This window comes from Doryrhamphus excisus, chromosome 23 (assembly GCF_030265055.1).
Source record: "Doryrhamphus excisus isolate RoL2022-K1 chromosome 23, RoL_Dexc_1.0, whole genome shotgun sequence".
Lineage (NCBI taxonomy): Eukaryota > Metazoa > Chordata > Actinopteri > Syngnathiformes > Syngnathidae > Doryrhamphus > Doryrhamphus excisus.
Genome location: NC_080488.1, coordinates 12,824,839 through 12,844,124, shown reverse-complemented (window position 1 = coordinate 12,844,124; position 19,286 = coordinate 12,824,839). Strand labels below are relative to the sequence as shown.

At 43.0% G+C, this 19,286-nt stretch overlaps 2 protein-coding genes across 2 annotated transcripts; both read left to right on the top strand.

The window, feature by feature from the left end:
* The first annotated feature begins 960 nt into the window (after window positions 1-960).
* Window positions 961-10,514, top strand: smad5 (SMAD family member 5). Its single transcript, XM_058063774.1, has 7 exons — window positions 961-1,126; window positions 4,331-5,110; window positions 6,110-6,400; window positions 7,229-7,336; window positions 8,120-8,341; window positions 8,409-8,665; window positions 9,587-10,514. Exons 2-7 carry the CDS (start codon window positions 4,708-4,710, stop codon window positions 9,728-9,730), a joined length of 1,425 nt encoding a protein of 474 aa, XP_057919757.1. The 5' UTR covers window positions 961-1,126; window positions 4,331-4,707; the 3' UTR covers window positions 9,731-10,514.
* A 1,636-nt stretch (window positions 10,515-12,150) lies between these two features.
* On the top strand, window positions 12,151-19,199 carry syvn1 (synovial apoptosis inhibitor 1, synoviolin). The gene is made up of 16 exons (XM_058063646.1): window positions 12,151-12,429; window positions 12,922-13,074; window positions 13,169-13,261; window positions 13,335-13,487; window positions 14,236-14,284; window positions 14,438-14,541; window positions 14,612-14,738; window positions 14,809-14,908; window positions 15,571-15,636; window positions 15,948-16,064; window positions 16,651-16,805; window positions 17,403-17,537; window positions 17,610-17,756; window positions 17,857-18,040; window positions 18,366-18,460; window positions 18,535-19,199. Exons 2-16 carry the CDS (start codon window positions 12,943-12,945, stop codon window positions 18,678-18,680), a joined length of 1,803 nt encoding a protein of 600 aa, XP_057919629.1. The 5' UTR covers window positions 12,151-12,429; window positions 12,922-12,942; the 3' UTR covers window positions 18,681-19,199.
* Window positions 19,200-19,286: the final 87 nt, after the last annotated feature.

Below are 19,286 nucleotides of genomic sequence, written 5' to 3'. Positions count from 1 at the left end.
TACAGCTGCCAAATCTACTACTTGCAAATATACACACTGTACCAGCTTCCTGGTCTCTTTGGGGGCAGAGGGGCGGGGTCAGCCAACACTGACATCAAACGGTATACAGTAAACCTGCCATATCTGGGGATTGCTTTCTCCGACCATCCACGAGTAATTGAGATGTTCGTTTTTGACACCGTCTATGCTGGTACTGTACATGACATAAATGTAAAAGTAGAAATAAAAACTGTAAAAGTCAAATACAAAATAGTTAACTGGATAATTAATTAACCATGGATTAATTGCTGTCGCTCTGATATATATCTATTCACTGAGTCATGAAAAACTATGATAAATGACTTGTTAATTAGTTTTCTGTGGAACAACTTTTAATAACGTTTTGTAAAGAAAAACCATAATGGAGGCTTCTAATTTGCATGTCGCCCCCTAGTGTCCCATTATAGCCACTGCTGTGCATATCAAGGGGAGTCCAAACTTGGAACCGTGTTGTGTCCGAGACTCGCACTTGCTTTCTCGGCGTGCGTGTGGAAGAGGGGTGACTGGGCTGATGAATTAAAATTCAATTAACAGCACGGACGCCAGTGGCGCTCGAACAAAGGAGAAGAATCTGCAACAAAGCACAGAGAGCCAGACACACTGGAGCCAGCAACTTATGAGGCGTCCCACAGCCGCAGCACGACCCGGAGAACAATTCACTCATCATGCACCACGAACGCTGCAGTCGCCTTCAACTACTATTCATTATTATTTTGCACGTATCAATGCAATTCAAGTACCAAGCAAATGTTGCTAATGACCCACACCTATTTAAATATTTTCAACCAATAATGCGCAAGAAAAGTAACACGCATGTAAATAACGCATATATATGCAAATTGGGAGATTTTGAGCATTTCCGAATAATTATGTGTCAGTGATGCAGCGTCAATGCGGGGACTAGTTTGTCAGCACGGCGGAGTGATATGTACCCCGCCTCTTCCCTTTCTGCGACTTGTTTTCAGGGTCCGCAGGACATGGCAAGCAGAAGCTGACGGTGGAAAACTGGGGGAAATCGTTACAGAAAGTTGGAAGTAACGCGTGGGTAACTTTAGAAAAGTAGCCGAAAGACACCGCGCTTTGAAAGGTAGGTGATCGCAGAATTGTTTACTCACTAGAGCAGGAGATGTTATGTTGTTTCATCCGCAGGGTACGCTGAGATCACTTTCCCTTCAGAGGGTTGGGCTAGCAGCGAGCTAGGCTAACCGCTAGCTTAGCACAACTTGAGTCGTGAAGTTAAAAAAGTTTACGGAATGGAGGAAAACACTTTTTAAAAACCCGATTCAATGCGGCTGTTCTATATTAAAAACTTAAAAACGAGAGTCGCGTGTGTTATGATGAGTTCGAGTGTACATTAGCCACTTTTCTTGGCGAGGTAAGTTCAACTTAGCAGCGCTAGCTAGTAAAATTGCCGAGGGTACCGTGCTATATTAGCACGATGTCATCGTTAGTTTTACTATTGTAAATAATAAGCGTGTACTGTAACATGACTTGTGTTTTTACTTTTCGGTTCTTGTGAGATATTTTGATGTCTCTTTAGTTTTGTTGTTTTTTTGTAGAACTCCGTTTCTCTGAATTCATTCAGTCTTCCTCTGGGTGGGGGTGCTCAAAAGTAACCAATCTTGCATATGGTCTCTGAAACGTGTAAATGAGCCTTTTGCTCACATACGTGCATCAAATATTGTGTTCCCTTTTTAAGACTTGTCTGATGCAATAGTGCATTTTTGATATTTAATCAACTAATTATCAATTTGAGTTGGTTTATCAACAATGTGTACTAAAAAATGGACCCCTTTCTTACTTTCTTGTGAGATTTAAAGACTTTTACCGCTGCATAATGTCATTCAACTCAATGTGAGAGGACCAAGCGACTGTTCTCCTATCAAATGGGCCTTTTGATGAAATAAATGTGACTTTAGGTCTCCCATCCCCCTTCAGGGAAGGGAATGTAAATTTGTAGATGTGATCTGTAAGCCTTTGATGGTGCTAACACAAAGACTTACCAGTGTGAGATGAACATTATCTGGAAGGTTGGTCCTCCAGATGCAAATCAATGCATGTATGTATGTGTCTTCTAGCAAGATCTATGAACAATCCTCACCTTTGGAAGTGTCTCAATGGCCAAACCTGTAACGTCATAGCTCCCCTAAAGTGAAATCATCACCAATGTTCTTGTTCGATGGAGCAGTGGGCCTCTGCCGTTCTGAGCCCGCAGGCAGGCCTGTTTTGTCAGAACAGGGTGACGTCAGACTAACACAAATTGATTGCATATTACAGCGGAACCCGCTTAATCCGGCCGCGTCTGTCGACCACCTCATCCACCGCGTTCTTCTTCCCAGTAAAAAGTGCCCGCGGAAGTCGATGTCGGCATACATGGTCGACTGCTTGTGTCAACATAAAAATTGAGCTCATTTGTAAGAAAAATGGGTCAGTTTATCTTGACATGTGTTGTTAACTTCATCAGCTTGAAAGGACAACAGCAACATGGCGACTGTATAGTTACACAGCAGATTGGATATTTTATCTATTCATTTAATAGAACTATTTAGAAAGAATGAACAAGTCTGAAAGCTGCATAAACCCCTTCACAACGCAACACAGCCCAACCACTGACCAGCGTTGGAGCCTAGAGGGCAGAGCTTGGACACACCCCTGTTATTCATTAGTGATGGGTAGCTATGCATTTTATGCTTCATAATGTCTGGCAGATGTAGAGCATAATCCTGGATTGTGTTGTGAGTAAACTGTGGCAATTGAAGAGAGATGGGGATGGTTCTGGAGCCGAATGGGAGTTTCTCCAGCTTTGCAAAGGTTTCTTACATAATTGTAAGAAGGTTGTTTGAGGGAGGAAGAGGTGTGTTTCATTCCCTTTGTGGTATTGTGAAAATCCTCATGCTCATGCTTGCAGCGTGGTTCAGCCGTGCCCACATGCCAGTGGTTGGAGACCCAATGATAGAGGTAATCTGACCAACTGTGTTGACATTGTGCTGTAACAGTTTGGCCAATGTCAGGTCAAATAAACTTCATGGGCCAGTTATGTCTTGTGTACATGTTCATGTTCCCCTTTGGAGATATTCCAACATTTTTTTGTGTGTGAATTTAGAACAATGAAGCGTGGAAGTGAGTGCAGTGCTGTTGGACAGCTGTGTGCAGTAAGGGAGGGATTGTCTGCATGGTTGTGCTGCGGCAGGAAGCAGCTTTTTGGAGTTGCATCCTTTTCTAGCAGGGTCTAGCAGACTTTCACAAGCCCCCAGACAGCTGCTGAAGGCTGCACGTGTTGCATTGTGTCTCTCTTGATTGTTTGCTTAGACCACATCACATATCACTAGTGCATGGTAAGTTAGTGACAAATGTGCTGGAATCCACTGCACTCTCCAGTTTCTTGATGTAGGACCACGTTTTGTGGAATTAAATAATGAAGCTGCTCCAGTGTGAGACATTTTCTGCAATAAATGTTTTATTAACACTACAGGATTTTTTGAGTAAGATTGTAACATTCTCATTGCCATGTGTAAGTGTAGCACAGGGTAAAACTAAGTATGCAAAATATTTTCTTTTTTAACCTGATAACTTCTTGCTTTTCAAAATCTTAATCCCGCTTCCTCACCGCCTCATACACGCCGACACGCTCTGCTGGAGGATAAGAAGATGGAGCTGGAAGAAGAAGGGTACTTGAAGGGTGCATGATAGTGCAGGGATGCTGTTCTCGTGGGGGTCGGCTATACTTTGAACCCAGTCTTCATCGTGTCCCAGTCTTCACCAGTCACATCCTTCGCTATCAACTGTATTCTCGTGGGTTTGTTTTGGGAATGACCTAGTCTGATGCGCCTGTGCCCAACATTTTAGCCATACAACTTGTCATACATCTTTGAACAAGGATGCAAACGTATAAAAATAAAATAATTCAACACTACTGTTGAGCTGTTCTTCAACGCACTTTTCACGTCACCAGGCAATCGCATAGAATGCAATTACAAATTTGTGCTTTATCACATTTATGTCACAAATACAATTATTGATACAGCCTCGGGATGTAGCTGTGTTGGTTATGTACATAGCGGTTTTTACATACCCATGCAATTGCCTTATTTCAGCCAGGCTTTCGCTGCACTGTACAGTATGTGTTTTTAAAGATGAAGAAAATCCTTTGGTTGGGTAAGAGAAATTGAAGTACGCTGCATTTCCCCCAGACAGAGGAAAATTATGTGTACCCTGCAAAGCATTGGTATTGGTCATCTGTAATATCCGTCAAAACCAAAATAATGCCGACTTAAATTGATGTGTTTTTCAGACATCTGATGGACCGAGTTTCATTTGGTTGAAGAACAAGTCCTGTTGGACAGCAGTCCCGGTCTGCTGACAACACCCCCCTTCCTCCATCGGTGGTTGTGACCTGACAACGGACCACTTGCTGCAGGGTCCTTCCTGAGCAGCAGCAGCTGCGTCCTGCTTGCTGACTCTTCTCCCTCCCCTGCTTCCTGTGCTTGGTCAGACAAGGCCAGAGCTTCCACTCTTCTCTCATCCCAACGCTGAGTTAGTTATTCTCATTAAACATACACTGGCAGAGACTATTGAAAGTTATCAAGGACGGCCTTGAAGACCTCTTGATCCCTAAGCAGTCGGCAGTCTCCGCAGACTTCCCACCTGTTAACTTCACTGGTCTCCAGCATGACTTCCATGTCCAGTCTATTTTCCTTCACAAGTCCGGCAGTCAAGCGCCTGCTTGGCTGGAAGCAGGGAGATGAAGAGGAGAAATGGGCAGAAAAGGCAGTTGATGCTCTTGTGAAGAAGTTGAAGAAGAAGAAGGGGGCAATGGAGGACCTGGAGAAAGCCCTTAGCTGCCCTGGGCAACCCAGCAAATGTGTCACCATTCCAAGATCACTGGACGGCCGGCTACAGGTTTCCCACCGCAAAGGTCTGCCACATGTAATCTACTGCCGGGTGTGGCGGTGGCCAGACTTACAGTCCCACCATGAGCTCAAACCCCTGGAGGTGTGCGAGTATCCATTTGGCTCCAAACAGAAGGAGGTCTGCATTAACCCGTATCACTACAAACGAGTGGAGAGTCCTGGTAGGTATTTTTTCCCATTTGAAATATAAATATGTTTAACATACAGTATTGTCAAAACACAGCATTCATATTTTTGTATTCTATCTTAGCAGCAAATCGCAAATCCAAGCCTAGGCCATTGTGGCGCTATGCACACCCTATAGCTGCAGCTGCACACAAGCACAAAGAAGCTGACTTGCCTCTCCCTCCATTGCGCAGAAAAATCAATATCACTTGTTCTTGTGGAGTCTTATTAGATTACGTGCCTCAGAGACTCCAAAAGGGTGTGGCATTAGAGAAGGTCTCTAAACGTATGAACCTTTCCGACTAAGTGCACAGCACTTTCTCTTAAGGGTTTGTTCATCATCATCCCTACTTGGATGATATCAGTAATCTAATATACTGTATGATCAGAATATACTGTATTCTCTCATTCACTGTGCCCAAGCAAAGGGTGGTACTATGGGCGGTCTTTTGCACCAAGCAGCAGTGGGGCAGCAGGTCAATATTACATATTATTATCATTGTGTACCCCAGCCTTATAAATATCAAACACGTACATTTGATGTCATGAGTTAGGCAAAGAGGACATGCCTTGTTTATATTCCAACAGAATTCTCCTGATCGGTGCTATCAGTGTTCTGGATGGACCATCACTAACGCTCTCTGTTCCTTGAACACAGCTTCAAATAAATAACACTGAACTTTAACAATATCTCCCAAGGTCTGAGAAGCCTTTTGCCAAGGTGAACTTTCATACAGTTTTTGAGGTATTGAAGGATATGCATATCTTTAACGATAACCAACCACCTTAATTGCAATCCCCTGTATTATTGTATTATAAGATAGTGGGTTTATACAGGAATGAATTGGTTTGGCTTCTATCAGTTGGCAAGTGCGTGTGTGAATAAATGTATTTGGAATGTCGTCTGAGTGCAGTGCCTTCTCCAGCACACAAACACTGGTATGTTCTGCCTCTTTTACCAGCCAATACTAATAAATGTTGTTTGTTCTGACCAGTGCTCCCCCCCGTCTTGGTACCACGACACAGCGAGTTCAACCCGCAGCACAGCTTGCTGGTACAGTTCCGCAACCTGACCCACAACGAGCCGCACATGCCCCTGAACGCTACCTTTCCCGAGTCCTTCCAGCAACCACACAGCGGGGGCAGCAGCACTGGCGGAGGTGGTGGCGGAGGAGGGTCTTTTCCCATTTCGCCCAACTCTCCTTATCCTCCTTCTCCAGCCAGCAGTGGTACTTACCCCAACTCTCCTGCCAGTTCGGGGCCCTCCAGTCCATTCCAGCTCCCAGGTAAACTCAAGCGATGACCCATTGTGGTATACGGCTGCGATGAATGATGATTTTCTTAGTGGACTAATCTGAAGCTCTTTCCATTGAGTAATGGATTTGGCTGTAGACCACTTGTGTCCAAAGTGCAGCCATTTGCAGCCTGCTAAAATAGAAAGATCTACAGTCATTTTACAGTTTTATATTAAGACCAACACTTCTAACAAGAAGGTCATAATGAGGGGGGAAATACCGTCATTTCAGTAGCATATAGTGAAAATAATATAATCCTAATATTCATATTCATAATATGAAAAATAAAATAATTTGACTTTTTGATTAATTGAACACCAAAATAGGTACCACATTGTAATTGGATAATCAATTCATCCATTAATTGTTGCAGCACAGCACCAGACGACATTTTTGTTCTTGATTGCAGACATTAAATATCTCCATCAAGCACCTAATGGAGTCACTCCTCTTTTCTGCATATATTTGAATGTGGAAGAGTGAGGGTGTGGCAGCTGGTGAGGTTGTTACTGAATCATCGTCCTAATCTTTATTTCCGGCCTGTTTACTTTGGACTTTTGCATTTTCATGGTACAGCCTTGAAAGTAGACGTTTCTGTCTCTCTCAATATGGTCTCAAACGGCTCATATTGCGTCTCTGTCGGGAATCGTTGGCATGTGACTGCTCGGCAAGCCTCGGACATGTGAAATCTGACACCTTTCTGTGGGACTGATAGTGTGATGATTGTTCAGATCGTGTGTGTGTGTGTGTGTGTGTTGAAAACATTTACCAGCAGCAGCAACTGGCTCATCCTCACTAACCACTCTGTTCTTGTCCCAGCTGACACCCCACCCCCAGCATACATGCCTCCTGATGAGCAGCTGGGCCAGGAGAGCCAGTCCATGGAGACGAGCAGCAGCCTAGTGCCACAGAATATGGCCAGAGGAGGTGAGCAGAAGGAACAGCATTGTACTTTTTTCATTCAGGATATGAATCCCCCAAAAATGGTATTGTTTGAAAGTGACTCAAACGTGCACGCCAGGATATCCGAGATCCACTGAAAGAGCTGTATCAAAAATGTTAGTGACTGAAGTTGTTCTATAACCGAGCCATCGATAAGATACAAGGTCACAAAGCCAAAAAACAAACAAGTCAGCACAAGCATACCAGATATTTAAAAAGTAACATTAGCAGGGATGCAATTGCAACATGAGAAGTGTTGAACAGAGGGTCACATGTATCATCAAAATAATGAAGCTGTTTGAAGTTAAAGTTATGTTTTAAAATTGCCGCACCAGCAAATTTGGAAGTGGTCTTTAAAGTGCAGTGTTATTGTTTTTGCACATCTAAGAAATGAAGTTATTGTAGAATGAAGGGTGGTATGCTTAGTCAACTAAACTTTCAATAATGATAATATAACAAATATTAACATAAGGAATATTGTGTGGAATCTCTTCAGTTGAACACAATCCATTCATTCCATTCCATCCTGGTCTTTGCGTTTGAATTTAGAATTACAAAATATCCTCAAGGAAATTGAATTAGCCCATTGTCCTTGATGAAGCCAAGTTAGCTATACAATCATCTCGCTGCTTCGTGGTTCAAACATTGCTCCCTGGGAGCAAACTGACACTTAAATGGCAGCATTTTGCAAATTGTCTAATGAAATATGCTGGTGAGTAAATGTTTGTGCGAGTGTGTCTGACTGCTGTTTGCCTGGCAATTGACTAGATGTGCAGCCAGTGGAGTATGAGGAGCCAAGCCACTGGTGCTCCATTGTCTACTATGAACTCAACAATCGTGTAGGCGAGGCTTACCACGCCTCATCAACCAGCGTATTAGTGGACGGCTTCACCGATCCTTCAAACAACAAGAACCGCTTCTGCCTCGGCCTGTTGTCCAACGTCAATCGCAACTCCACAATCGAGAACACCCGTCGGCACATCGGCAAAGGTACAGCTTCAAATAGCCAACCTGTTACAGGCGGTAGTTCTGACCGTCAGTCCTAACTGTCCACCAGGCGTTCACCTGTACTACGTGGGAGGGGAGGTGTATGCTGAGTGTCTCAGTGACACCAGCATTTTTGTCCAGAGCCGTAACTGCAACTACCACCATGGCTTCCATCCTACCACGGTCTGCAAGATCCCCAGTGGCTGCAGCCTGAAGATCTTCAACAACCAGGAGTTTGCACAACTTCTGGCTCAGTCCGTCAACCACGGCTTTGAGGCCGTTTATGAGCTTACTAAAATGTGCACCATCCGCATGAGCTTTGTCAAGGTAAGATTGTTAGGATGAAGACACACTAACTTGACAAGACACACCTCATTAAGAAGAAACACTTGCTAAAAAAGATATTTATTTAGAGACCAAATTTAGTTTTATTCATAGTGTTGACATTTCAGCTTATTCTCTACATTTTGTCTTTTGCATCAGTTTTGCTGGGCAAATGGCAGGCAAATAAAATGGCCCCGAGCCACACTTTGGACACTTAACATCCTTCCAATGTTATATCCATAAAAATACAAACTAATGGTATGTCGATGTACAAGTCCAATTAGTGATGTAACGACATGAACATTTCCTATCACCATTACTGTAACCAAAATGTTCACAGTTATCATTATCACTATATTGCCGAAGGTGCTCAAAATGTAAAAAAGTGCTGATACACACACGGAAGTCTTTTCACAAAGTTGTATTAAAAAAAAAAAAACAACAACACACAGTTGTAGCTGTAGCGTTAGGAGTCGCCTGACGCACACCCACTCTGTAAATAAGGGAGAAGCAAATGTTTTATTATTTTAAGACGATTATCTGCCAGGCACACACACTGTTACTCCTGTAAAAACATGTTGCAGTCTTTCTACTAGGATTTGTTTTTATGAATGTCTTTATTCTCCAAATGAAGTGGTTCTATGTCAGCGTTTCTCACTGGATGGGAAAGGAAGTGTTCCCAGCACGAGCACCAATTAGCCCCTAATACACGACTTTAGGTGTGAAACCTGCCCAAGCTCTATTGCATCAGTTATTGAAGGGGTACTTTTGATGGTAGTAGGAAGGAAAAACCTACTTAACATGACCTGTCATGTTTCACCAACGAAGAGAAGAAGAAAAGATAAACCCAGAATCATAATTCAGGCCTCTAATGTTTCCCCGAAATTGTCTCCATTGTGTGACTGATCTCTTTGAATGCTCCAGGGCTGGGGAGCGGAGTACCACAGACAGGATGTCACCAGCACCCCCTGTTGGATCGAAGTGCACCTGCATGGGCCGCTCCAGTGGTTGGACAAGGTCCTGACTCAGATGGGTTCTCCCCTTAACCCAATCTCCTCCGTGTCCTAATAGTGGATTTGATTTTTGTTGTCTTTATTTTTCACCTTTTTTTTCCCTCCATCAGTGATTTAATTTAATGCGGTCTTAATGGCTGAACTGTTTACACCTACTTTGGGAAGGGCTTGTTGGACTAGAACGGCAGCAGCAGCCACAATCAGTTGTTGAAATGTTCATGTCACAGGGAGAAAGAGAAGAAATTCCCAAGTGGACTTCTTGACAGCGCTACAAAGTGCATCCTTTGGGGCGTTGTTGAGCTTCGATAAATCCAATTTTAACCCATCACATCAAAATGATTTTTTATTTCTCAATTTTTAGTTTTGAATTGAGATGAATGGTTTCATTACCTTGCCTTATTTTTGACAATTCTGAATTTATGGAACAATTTTCTTATATTGTTGTCTCAGATATTTACATGTGGAGACAGAGGCTCCGATATCACACATGCTTTCTTTTATAGTCTCTAATTGTAGAAATGAAGACTGGGCTCTACTGCCTTTCTGAGAAAGTTTGCTAACGTGATAGTCTTTGTGCTGGGAGATGGATCACCGAACACGTTATTCATGCCATAAGCTAACACATAGTGAATGTTACATCTGTTGCAATACAACTAGTCATGCAAGATCAGTTTTTACTTCTTCGTTGTTTCATGCTCCATCAACTGGCATTGTCCACACACTATTAACAATATTGTGCACTCGTGGTTTATGTGGAGGCATGTATTAAATGTTGCCGTGGGTTACAACATGTTGACGAATGACTTCATTAGCTCCATTAAATAAACTGGTTATTTGGTTCCTATGCCTTTTTTTTAAGTTGAATGTTTTTTTTCCCCCATTTCAGAGATGCAACAAATTGACACATTTAATGACACGTTAATGTATTTAATTCCAATTTAAATGAATGATGCAGTTAAGTAATTGATGGTATAATTTTTTATCCACTGAATTAATGGCACATGTGCATAAAGGTGACTATAGGGGTGTTATTTCATGTTGAGAGTGCTCTAATGAAAAGTGTATTTAGAAGTTAGTAAACAGGTTCTCTATGATCTACCTACAAAAATATTACATATGTAAATAATTAATTCATGGTCAGGCCACGAACCAATTAACTGTGATAAATGAGGGATGTTTAGATTTTTTGGAAGGAGAATAGCAGAAGTCCAACTGGACTAGATGAACAAGATGGAATACAGGAAGTGAATAATTGTAGGATTAAATCGGACTTGCTTCTTTCTACTCCTTTTGATTTGGATTTTTGTGGAAAGGTTTCAAAGCTGCTTCTAGATGAATATCACTTTGTGTCATATTTCCTCATGGCTGTTCAATAACTTATGTTCTTGGCTCTCACGTGCAATCATATAATTCCAATACTGTAGATTCCCAAAATGTAGCATCATTAATCATCATATAATTCCAATACTGTAGATTCCCAAAATGTAGGATCATATTTTGATCAACATCTCTTTAAAGTAGCCACAATCAGGCTGTTGTTACTTTGTCTGACAGTAGGCGGTGTTGTAACAACTAAAGATTTAACTTTGTAATGTTTCTAAAACATTTAATTAGGATTAATCACATGTCCACAATTAACTTACAATTAATCACAGAAAGATGTTCTTATCGGTTGTAATTTTTCAACACAATGTATAAAAAACAAACACAACAAGGAGACACTGGCAAACTGTCCATCAATCCAAAACACCCGGCAACTAAGTGGAATGAAAAAAACAAACAGCGGTCAAGGACATTCCAGAACTAGGACTGCACCCATATACTGTAGTGCAAGAGGCGTTACTCTCCTCGGAGGATCGGAATATGTGTGAGCATTTCATTGGCTCAAGCTCGTGTCAATCAAGGGTGTGTGTGCCGCTCTCTAATGTACAAGCATGGCAGCTGGCTTTATATGGTTGCCAGGCAACCTGTCAGTGCAAATGCAAAAAACAGTGCAATCATTGGCTGGTCTACAGTACTTTTATTGTTGAAGTCTAGTCAACTCTTGACACTTAGCTTTGTACAAACCCCGGAAAAGAGCCCTGAAATCATATGGCGCTTTTGGTAGAACACCTCCGGGCTGGCTCCATCCCAACATGCAAACATCACTGCCCCCTGCAGCCCGTCACCCGAAATACAGCTTAGAACCTCACACACGCGCCTGCCTTTGCTACAATATGATATATTATAATTAATTGCGTAATAATTGCAATCTATGTAGAGGAGTACACGTTTATTTGCGCATATTCAAAAGGCAGCGTTTTAGTGATCACTACACATATAACTCTTACGTCACATATTGAGGCAGGCAGACAACTTCCGATTGGACCACGTTGATTTCACCGTAATTCTCATAAAACGTCGCTGACGTGTTGCAATGATAAAACAGCTACATTATTATGCACAAACAATAGTACTGTGTATAGCTCGTATTTTTTAAGTTAGCGCATATAAAGTAATATATAATAATCACCGGTACGTGTGATTTCACCATTTGAAATCTGGTTGCGTTAAATTACCGTAAGAGCCGGATGTGATGTGGCCGCCAGACAGCAAGCCAAAGATAAACACGTAGCCCGACAAACAGGGGCGAGAATTAGAGATACCTGACAAAGGCAGCTGGAAACCCTCGAAATGGAGTGACTGGCGGGGAGATAGATATCTTAGAAAACGAGGAAACGCTTCATAAACAAGACTTCCAGATACATTGGTTTGGTGAGTCCAGAAGAACTGACAGTTGTAAAGCTACCGGCTAAGCTAGCTAACGCTAGCCAACAGTTGCTAACCGTCTCATGTCCTTGTTACTTTTGGAACAAACGAACCGAGATGAAAATTCATAACGTGCGCATTTTCTGCCAGTGCTACATTTGTCAGTTTTCATTGTATTTGCAAATGTCTCAGTCGTAAGCTTCCGCAGGGTTTCAATTTCAAAGGAAATTCTTAATGGTGCGATTAAAGAGCATTTTGGTATGCTGATGAGGTCACAGTACACACTTGGGGGTTAGCACGATTTCATTTGTAAATATAACCAATCACTGGCTTTGAATTCATTCGTTTCTTTAGTGTCTCTGGAGCCCAAGGCAAAGATGTGTCTCAAGACAAAAATATTGAAAAATGTTAATATGGATGAAAAGACTTTCACGCATCATTGCATGTTGTTCTGCTCAACTGCCATCTGACGCCTCTAGTTTGCCCTTTCCTCCACAGAAGCAGTGCTTGGAGGCCAAGATGGTGCGTGCTGCATTGGTAACGGCCACTAGTCTGGCATTGACTGCTGCTGTGGTGGCTCATGCCTACCTCCTCAAACACCAGTTCTATCCAACTGTCGTCTACCTCACCAAAAGCAGCCCCAGCATGGCGGTGAGACCGCACTCAAGTCAAAGCAAACACCACTCCTGACCACTGCTTGTTTGTCGTCATTTCACGGTCACTTGTACCTTGTGTCTGCTTGTAGGTGTTGTACATACAAGCGTTTGTATTGGTGTTTCTTCTGGGAAAGTTCATGAGGAAGGTGTTTTTTGGACAGCTGAGGGCTGCAGAAATGGAGGTACTTTTGATATGCTGTTTGTTGTTAATTGAGGATTATATATCTCATGACATTCCTGTTTCTGTCCCATCAGCATCTCATCGAGCGTTCTTGGTATGCCGTGACGGAGACGTGCCTGGCTTTCACCGTGTTCAGGGATGACTTTTCCCCTCGCTTTGTTGCCCTCTTTACCCTTCTGCTCTTCCTTAAGTGCTTCCACTGGTTGGCCGAGGACCGGGTGGACTTTGTGAGTGTTGGCAGACAAATCTGATTCTTTTATCTCCTCATTTAAGCACAGGGGATGCCCTTTGAATCAACCGCAGAGCATTTGAGTTATCTATTAGGCTATGTCGGCATGAACACGGATATTACCGTATGCGTGCCCTATTTATATATGAGAGTTTTACGTGTGGTAGCAGCTGTCACTATGGAGAGCTGCATAGGGAAAATAAGCTTTGAAGCTTATGGTGGTTGCAAATAAACACACTGCTAAATTCCAGGAGAGACATTGCGTCATTATAATTCTGAAATATGAGTCTATTATGTCTTTTAATATGCATGATTCACTATGATATGAATATATGTTGTTTTATACTACATCATATTCAACTGAAATGTATGAAGTTTGGATGTGTGTGGAAGATGTATTAGAAATATGTAGACAAAGCGCACAGAAGAATATCTTGTCATTGCACCTGCCTTCCCCTCCCACAATGAGCAGCCATGCGAGTCCGCACCTGCTTTTGAATGTAAAATATAGAAAATGCCAACCGCAGGTTTCAGTTTGATTACAATGATGACATTTGCATGCCATTATATTGTGCCTTCTGATCATCTGCATACATTCTGCAGGCAGATTTACAAATGGACTATTGTGAAAGTGCTGTTTTTGTTGATCAGCTTTGCACATCTTACTATACATGCAAACCTTTGGCAGCGCATGTTTCATAAATTTGTTTTGGCATTTTTAACATGTGTGCTTTTATCTTTGTCAGATGGAACGAAGTCCAAACATATCCTGGGTTTTTCACTTTAGAGTGTTATGTAAGTACACGCGTCATCATTTCGTCCCTTTTCACTTTTGTCTATCTTAATGCTACACTGAAAGCGGTAAAGTCAACATAATGCATGGTAGACCTCCACATAGAAACAACTCATACCTCCTGTACTCCTTTTTGAGAGTGTTGTGTTCTGCAGCACTGATGGGACTGCTGGCAGTCTTGGACTTCCTTTTTGTGCACCACGCCTGCCAAAGCATCATCACCCGTGGAGCCTCAGTCCAGCTTGTTTTTGGCTTTGAGGTTTGTCACATTGGAATACAGATGAATTAGAGCTCCTATTTGGTGTCATTCTGATATTTTGTACACTCAGTATGCCATCCTGTTGACCATGGTGTTGACAACGTTTATCAAGTACGTCCTGCATACCGTTGATCTGCAGAGTGAAAATCCCTGGGACAACAAGGCCGTCTACATGCTCTATACGGAGCTTTTTACAGGTAAGGTAGTGTTCGTGTATTTCAAAGTTGCCATCCATATTGTAGTAATAATTGCATACTTTTTTTTCAGGTTTCATCAAAGTGCTTCTGTACATTGCCTTTATGACAATTATGATAAAAGTTCACACCTTCCCCCTTTTTGCTATTCGACCCATGTATCTGGCTATGAGGTGAGGCATCACACATATTGGGTAGTTTTAACACCTTACACCTGTTTGTGATAGTAGTCCTTCTCAATGGTTAGGACTGCCAGGATCACGCAGCTTTTTTAGCTAACCAAAGTATTGGAAAGGTGTATTAGTACAGTAAAACCTCATTTAGTGCACTTAGTTGGTTCCAGACCTGATCATGATAAATTAATTTCCATGTAATGGGAGTATTATAGGGTAATATTTTTGTAATTACAGCATAGATACTGTTAATGAAGCACAGTAATGCTGTTTTGTTGTTGAATACAGCCTGTTGCTAGTCAAAACATGCATGTTATAGAAAACAGGTTTGTTTTTTAACATATAGACATGATATAACACCCCTATAGTCACTTTTATAATCATATCACCCAATATAATAAGCATGATAAGAGAAAATGAGCCATTTAATAGTAAGATATTGACTTACACATGCTAGCATTAGGGGAGTTGTTACTTTTTACATCATTACTTAACTTTTTTGCTAATAGGCTGTAGTCAACCATAAAACAGCGCTGATTTTTGAATGAATATATTTGGAAATCCACGAGAGTGAAGCTCCGGTGATTGAATCATGCATTTCAGCTCCATCACTGACATACTGGTTATGTTTTCAATGGGGTGTTCCTTCTCCCTCCTTTTAGACAATTTAAGAAAGCCGTAACGGATGCTATCATGTCTCGGAGAGCCATCCGCAACATGAATACACTGTGAGTAATACAAGCTAGTTCTCCCCAACTTTATTTGACATGCAGGAAAAACATCAAGTGTGCTCGATTCCATTTTATTGTCTGCCTTAATATGAAATGACAGAAGATATACTTTTGGTCTGGAAAATGAAACGTTTCCACGTACTCCATGCTATTTGCTTGGGAATCACTGCCCTCAAGTCTGGTGTCCTTTCATGGGGACTTTAAAGGTCACTGACATGATATTTTTCAACGCAGCAACCCCCCAGTCATATTTAGATCCAGCAAAACTTGTTTGTTCAAGCAGCATAAATCATTTGTTTGGTCATCAGCTACCCTGATGCTACACCCGAAGACCTGCAGGCCTCTGACAACGTTTGCATCATCTGTCGGGAGGAAATGGTGACTGGAGCTAAGAAACTACCTTGTAATCACATCTTCCACTCTAGGTAGGTCCTGGGAAAGAACCCGACTAGACGTGCTGCCACTTGGTGGCTCATTTTCACTCGCTGTTTCTTTTTATTGGTGGTGATTGTCAGGAATATCGGCAGGATGACTCGTGGACATTTTCATGTGTTCACCATGACCCGATATTGCCGTCCCACTTAGCACCACCCAAATGTCAGCAATCTGCACACTGACAAATGTATCATACATGACATACATATGTATCACATATGACATGCATATGTATCACATATGACATGCATAAGTATGACGTATGACATGCATATGTATGACATGCATATGTATGACATATGACATGCACATGTATGACATATGACATGCACATGTATGACATATGACATGCATATGTATGACATATGACATGCATATGTATGACATATGACATGCACATGTATGACATATGACATGCATATGTATGACATATGACATGCATATGTATGACATGCATATGTATGACATGACATGCACATGTATGACATATGACATGCACATGTATGACATATGACATGCACATGTATGACATCCTGATAACCGAAGCCTCTCTTTCATCTTTCCCTTGACACGCAGCTGCTTGCGTTCCTGGTTCCAGAGACAGCAAACGTGCCCCACCTGTCGCATGGACGTCCTGCGGGCATCCAGTAACAATCAGAATGCTACGCCTGCACAGGCTCCGCCCCCTGCGCCCGTTGCCCCTGCCCATAACGCTGTCCCCCCAGCCAATGGTGAGAGCAGCCACTCATCCGACTTCAGTACCTTTATGCCCTCCGAGATGGGCGGCTGGACTAAGTGCTTCATTCATTTCAGTCTTATTCCAGAATATTACCAATGTACCTGAAAGGCATGGACGTTTCCACAAAGTCCCACCAGGTCATTGAAGCATTTAGGTTTGAATGAAGCACTGGTAATGAATGTTTCCACAAAGTCCCACCAGGTCATTGAAGCATTTAGGTTTGAATGAAGCACTGGTAATGGATGTTTCCACAAAGTCCCACCAGGTCATTGAAGCATTTAGGTTTGAATGAAGCACTGGTAATGAATGTTTCCACAAAGTCCCACCAGGTCATTGAAGCATTTAGGTTTGAATGAAGCATTGCAGGTGACACAGTAAAGAAAGGAAAATGTATCACGTAGTTCATGTTTTTGGTATGGAAATGGAAGGAAATGGAACATTTCTGTTTAGAAAGAAAACACAGACTGACTGGTTTGAGGCCCCCCCCCCCCCCAATATGCCAGACATGCCTAACGTACTTAATTGGAGGTAATGGCTTGGAGGACTGCAGCTTTCCAGGGTTGGTAACACATCTCTACTTGGCTTCCAGTCGCTCCCGGCATGTTGCCTGGCTTTCCCCCGGGCCTCTTCCCTTTCTGGGGTCCTTTCCCTCCAGCGCCTCCACCAGCAGCGCCCGGTGCTGCAGACGCTCCACAGAGTAGCACCGAGACAACCCAGGCAGCCGGTACGTGATACGACCCTAAAGGTGTGGGGGGGGCATGGCTATGTGCTGAGCTCGTATGCTTGCTCCCATCAGGTACCAGCCAGTCCACCTCTCCCAGTGCGGACGCAGCCTCAGCCGCCGCCCCTCCAGGCTCCGCAATGCCAGGATTCCCCTTCTCCATGCCTCCTCCCTTCCCCAGTGCACCGTGGCTGCCCATGCCGCCGCCGCCTCCTCCTTTTAGTAAGCTTTAGCCACACCACAAACGCTCCGCATTGTATTTGCTTTATTGTGTTTCTATTTCGAAATGACATGGTTGAATAACACCTCCCTTGGCTTTCAGTGTCGTCTATGCCGCCTCCTCCTCCGTCTCTAGCACGCCTGTCAGAGGAGGAGCTGAGGGAGCTGGAGGCTGAGGGTCGACGGGGCCTGGAGGCCCGACTCCAGTGTCTCCAAAACATCCACACCCTGCTGGACGCCGCCATGCTTAACATCCACCATTACCTCAGCACCGTCGCCACGCTCACGTAAGCCGACCTTCCGCTCGCGATCATCATAGCTCATCTGGTTACGTATCCTTGGTCTGGAAAAACACGTCATCAGTGCACAAATAACTTCTTTTTCATGAATGATGCCCCTATGGGTAGGCATGCTGCAACAGTTTCTCATCATTTCATTCATTTTCTATTATTTTCTATTATTTTCTATTATTCTCACGAGGGTCGCAGGTCTTTTTCATCCATTTGTGCATATTTTTGTTTCATAACTCACACAGCTGCTGCACTAAATGTTATGTTATGTAAAACCTAAAAAGGTTATGTTGCCATTTCTGAACCTCTGCTTTCTTGTCAGACCTCCAAGGGCAGACGGCAGCACGGCGTCATTCCCCACTGCTGGTACCAGCACCAACCCAGAACCCAGCCAAGAGAAAAACTCCTCCCCCGGCTGTAAGAAACCTCCATTCCATGAACACAAAGTTCACCATCAATCATGTTGTAATATTTCATTGTTGGCGCCTCAGTGAGCACAGCCCAGACGGAAGACTCTTTGGCAGATAAAACCGATGAAGGATCAGAGGATGAAGATGGCGAGCCCAATGCCGCTGAGCTGAGGCGCCGGCGTCTTCGGAAGCTGGAAACGCCGTCGCCCGTGCCTCCAGACAACTGATGGAACAGATGGAGGCAAACGGAGCAACAGAAAGATGACAGATGACACGTTGGTGATGCTTTCTGAGCCCCTCCCCTCTACGCCTCTCGCCTTCCGCAGGATCCGCTTTGAGAGCACGTCAGGCTGCCGGGATTTCTCACTCATGTGACCGATTCATAGCATGTTTTTGTTTCTTCTCTTCACGGTTTGGCCACACAATAGTGGGCTGGGAGGACTGCAGGCACTTTTGATGGACTTGGTGTAGAAGACTGGGTTAGATTTTGGTGGTTTGCCTGAACTGTGATATTTTTTTCTTTAATCAGCCAGCCTGGTAGGAAGCTTGTTACGCTGCACCGTGATCTTTTCAGATCTACATGAATGAAAGAGGAGGGTAGAAACTTCTTTTTCTTTGCACTTTGCATCCTGTTTTTTTTTTCCAACTTGGCAAGTGCTGTAACATACAGATTTATTTGAATGTACATACTGTATAAAGAGTTTTAATAGGATGAATTGTACAGAAAGAATAAAATGTGCGACTGATGAGTGATGTTGGGCACATTTCTTGAAATGGCAACAGATGCGTACATTTTTTGCAGTAGCGTGTGCCCATAAGATAACAGGCTTGTG

Excerpts from the sequence above, each read along its gene's own strand:
- smad5 (XM_058063774.1), top strand. The coding sequence starts at position 4,708 with ATGACTTCCATGTCCAGTCTATTTTCCTTCACAAGTCCGGCAGTCAAG. Across the intron at positions 6,401-7,228 it reads CAGTCCATTCCAGCTCCCAG|CTGACACCCCACCCCCAGCA; the intron begins GTAAACTCAAGC and ends TTCTTGTCCCAG. Across the intron at positions 8,342-8,408 it reads CCGTCGGCACATCGGCAAAG|GCGTTCACCTGTACTACGTG; the intron begins GTACAGCTTCAA and ends ACTGTCCACCAG.
- syvn1 (XM_058063646.1), top strand. The coding sequence starts at position 12,943 with ATGGTGCGTGCTGCATTGGTAACGGCCACTAGTCTGGCATTGACTGCT. Across the intron at positions 14,285-14,437 it reads TTTTCACTTTAGAGTGTTAT|CACTGATGGGACTGCTGGCA; the intron begins GTAAGTACACGC and ends TGTGTTCTGCAG. Across the intron at positions 16,806-17,402 it reads CGCTGTCCCCCCAGCCAATG|TCGCTCCCGGCATGTTGCCT; the intron begins GTGAGAGCAGCC and ends CTTGGCTTCCAG.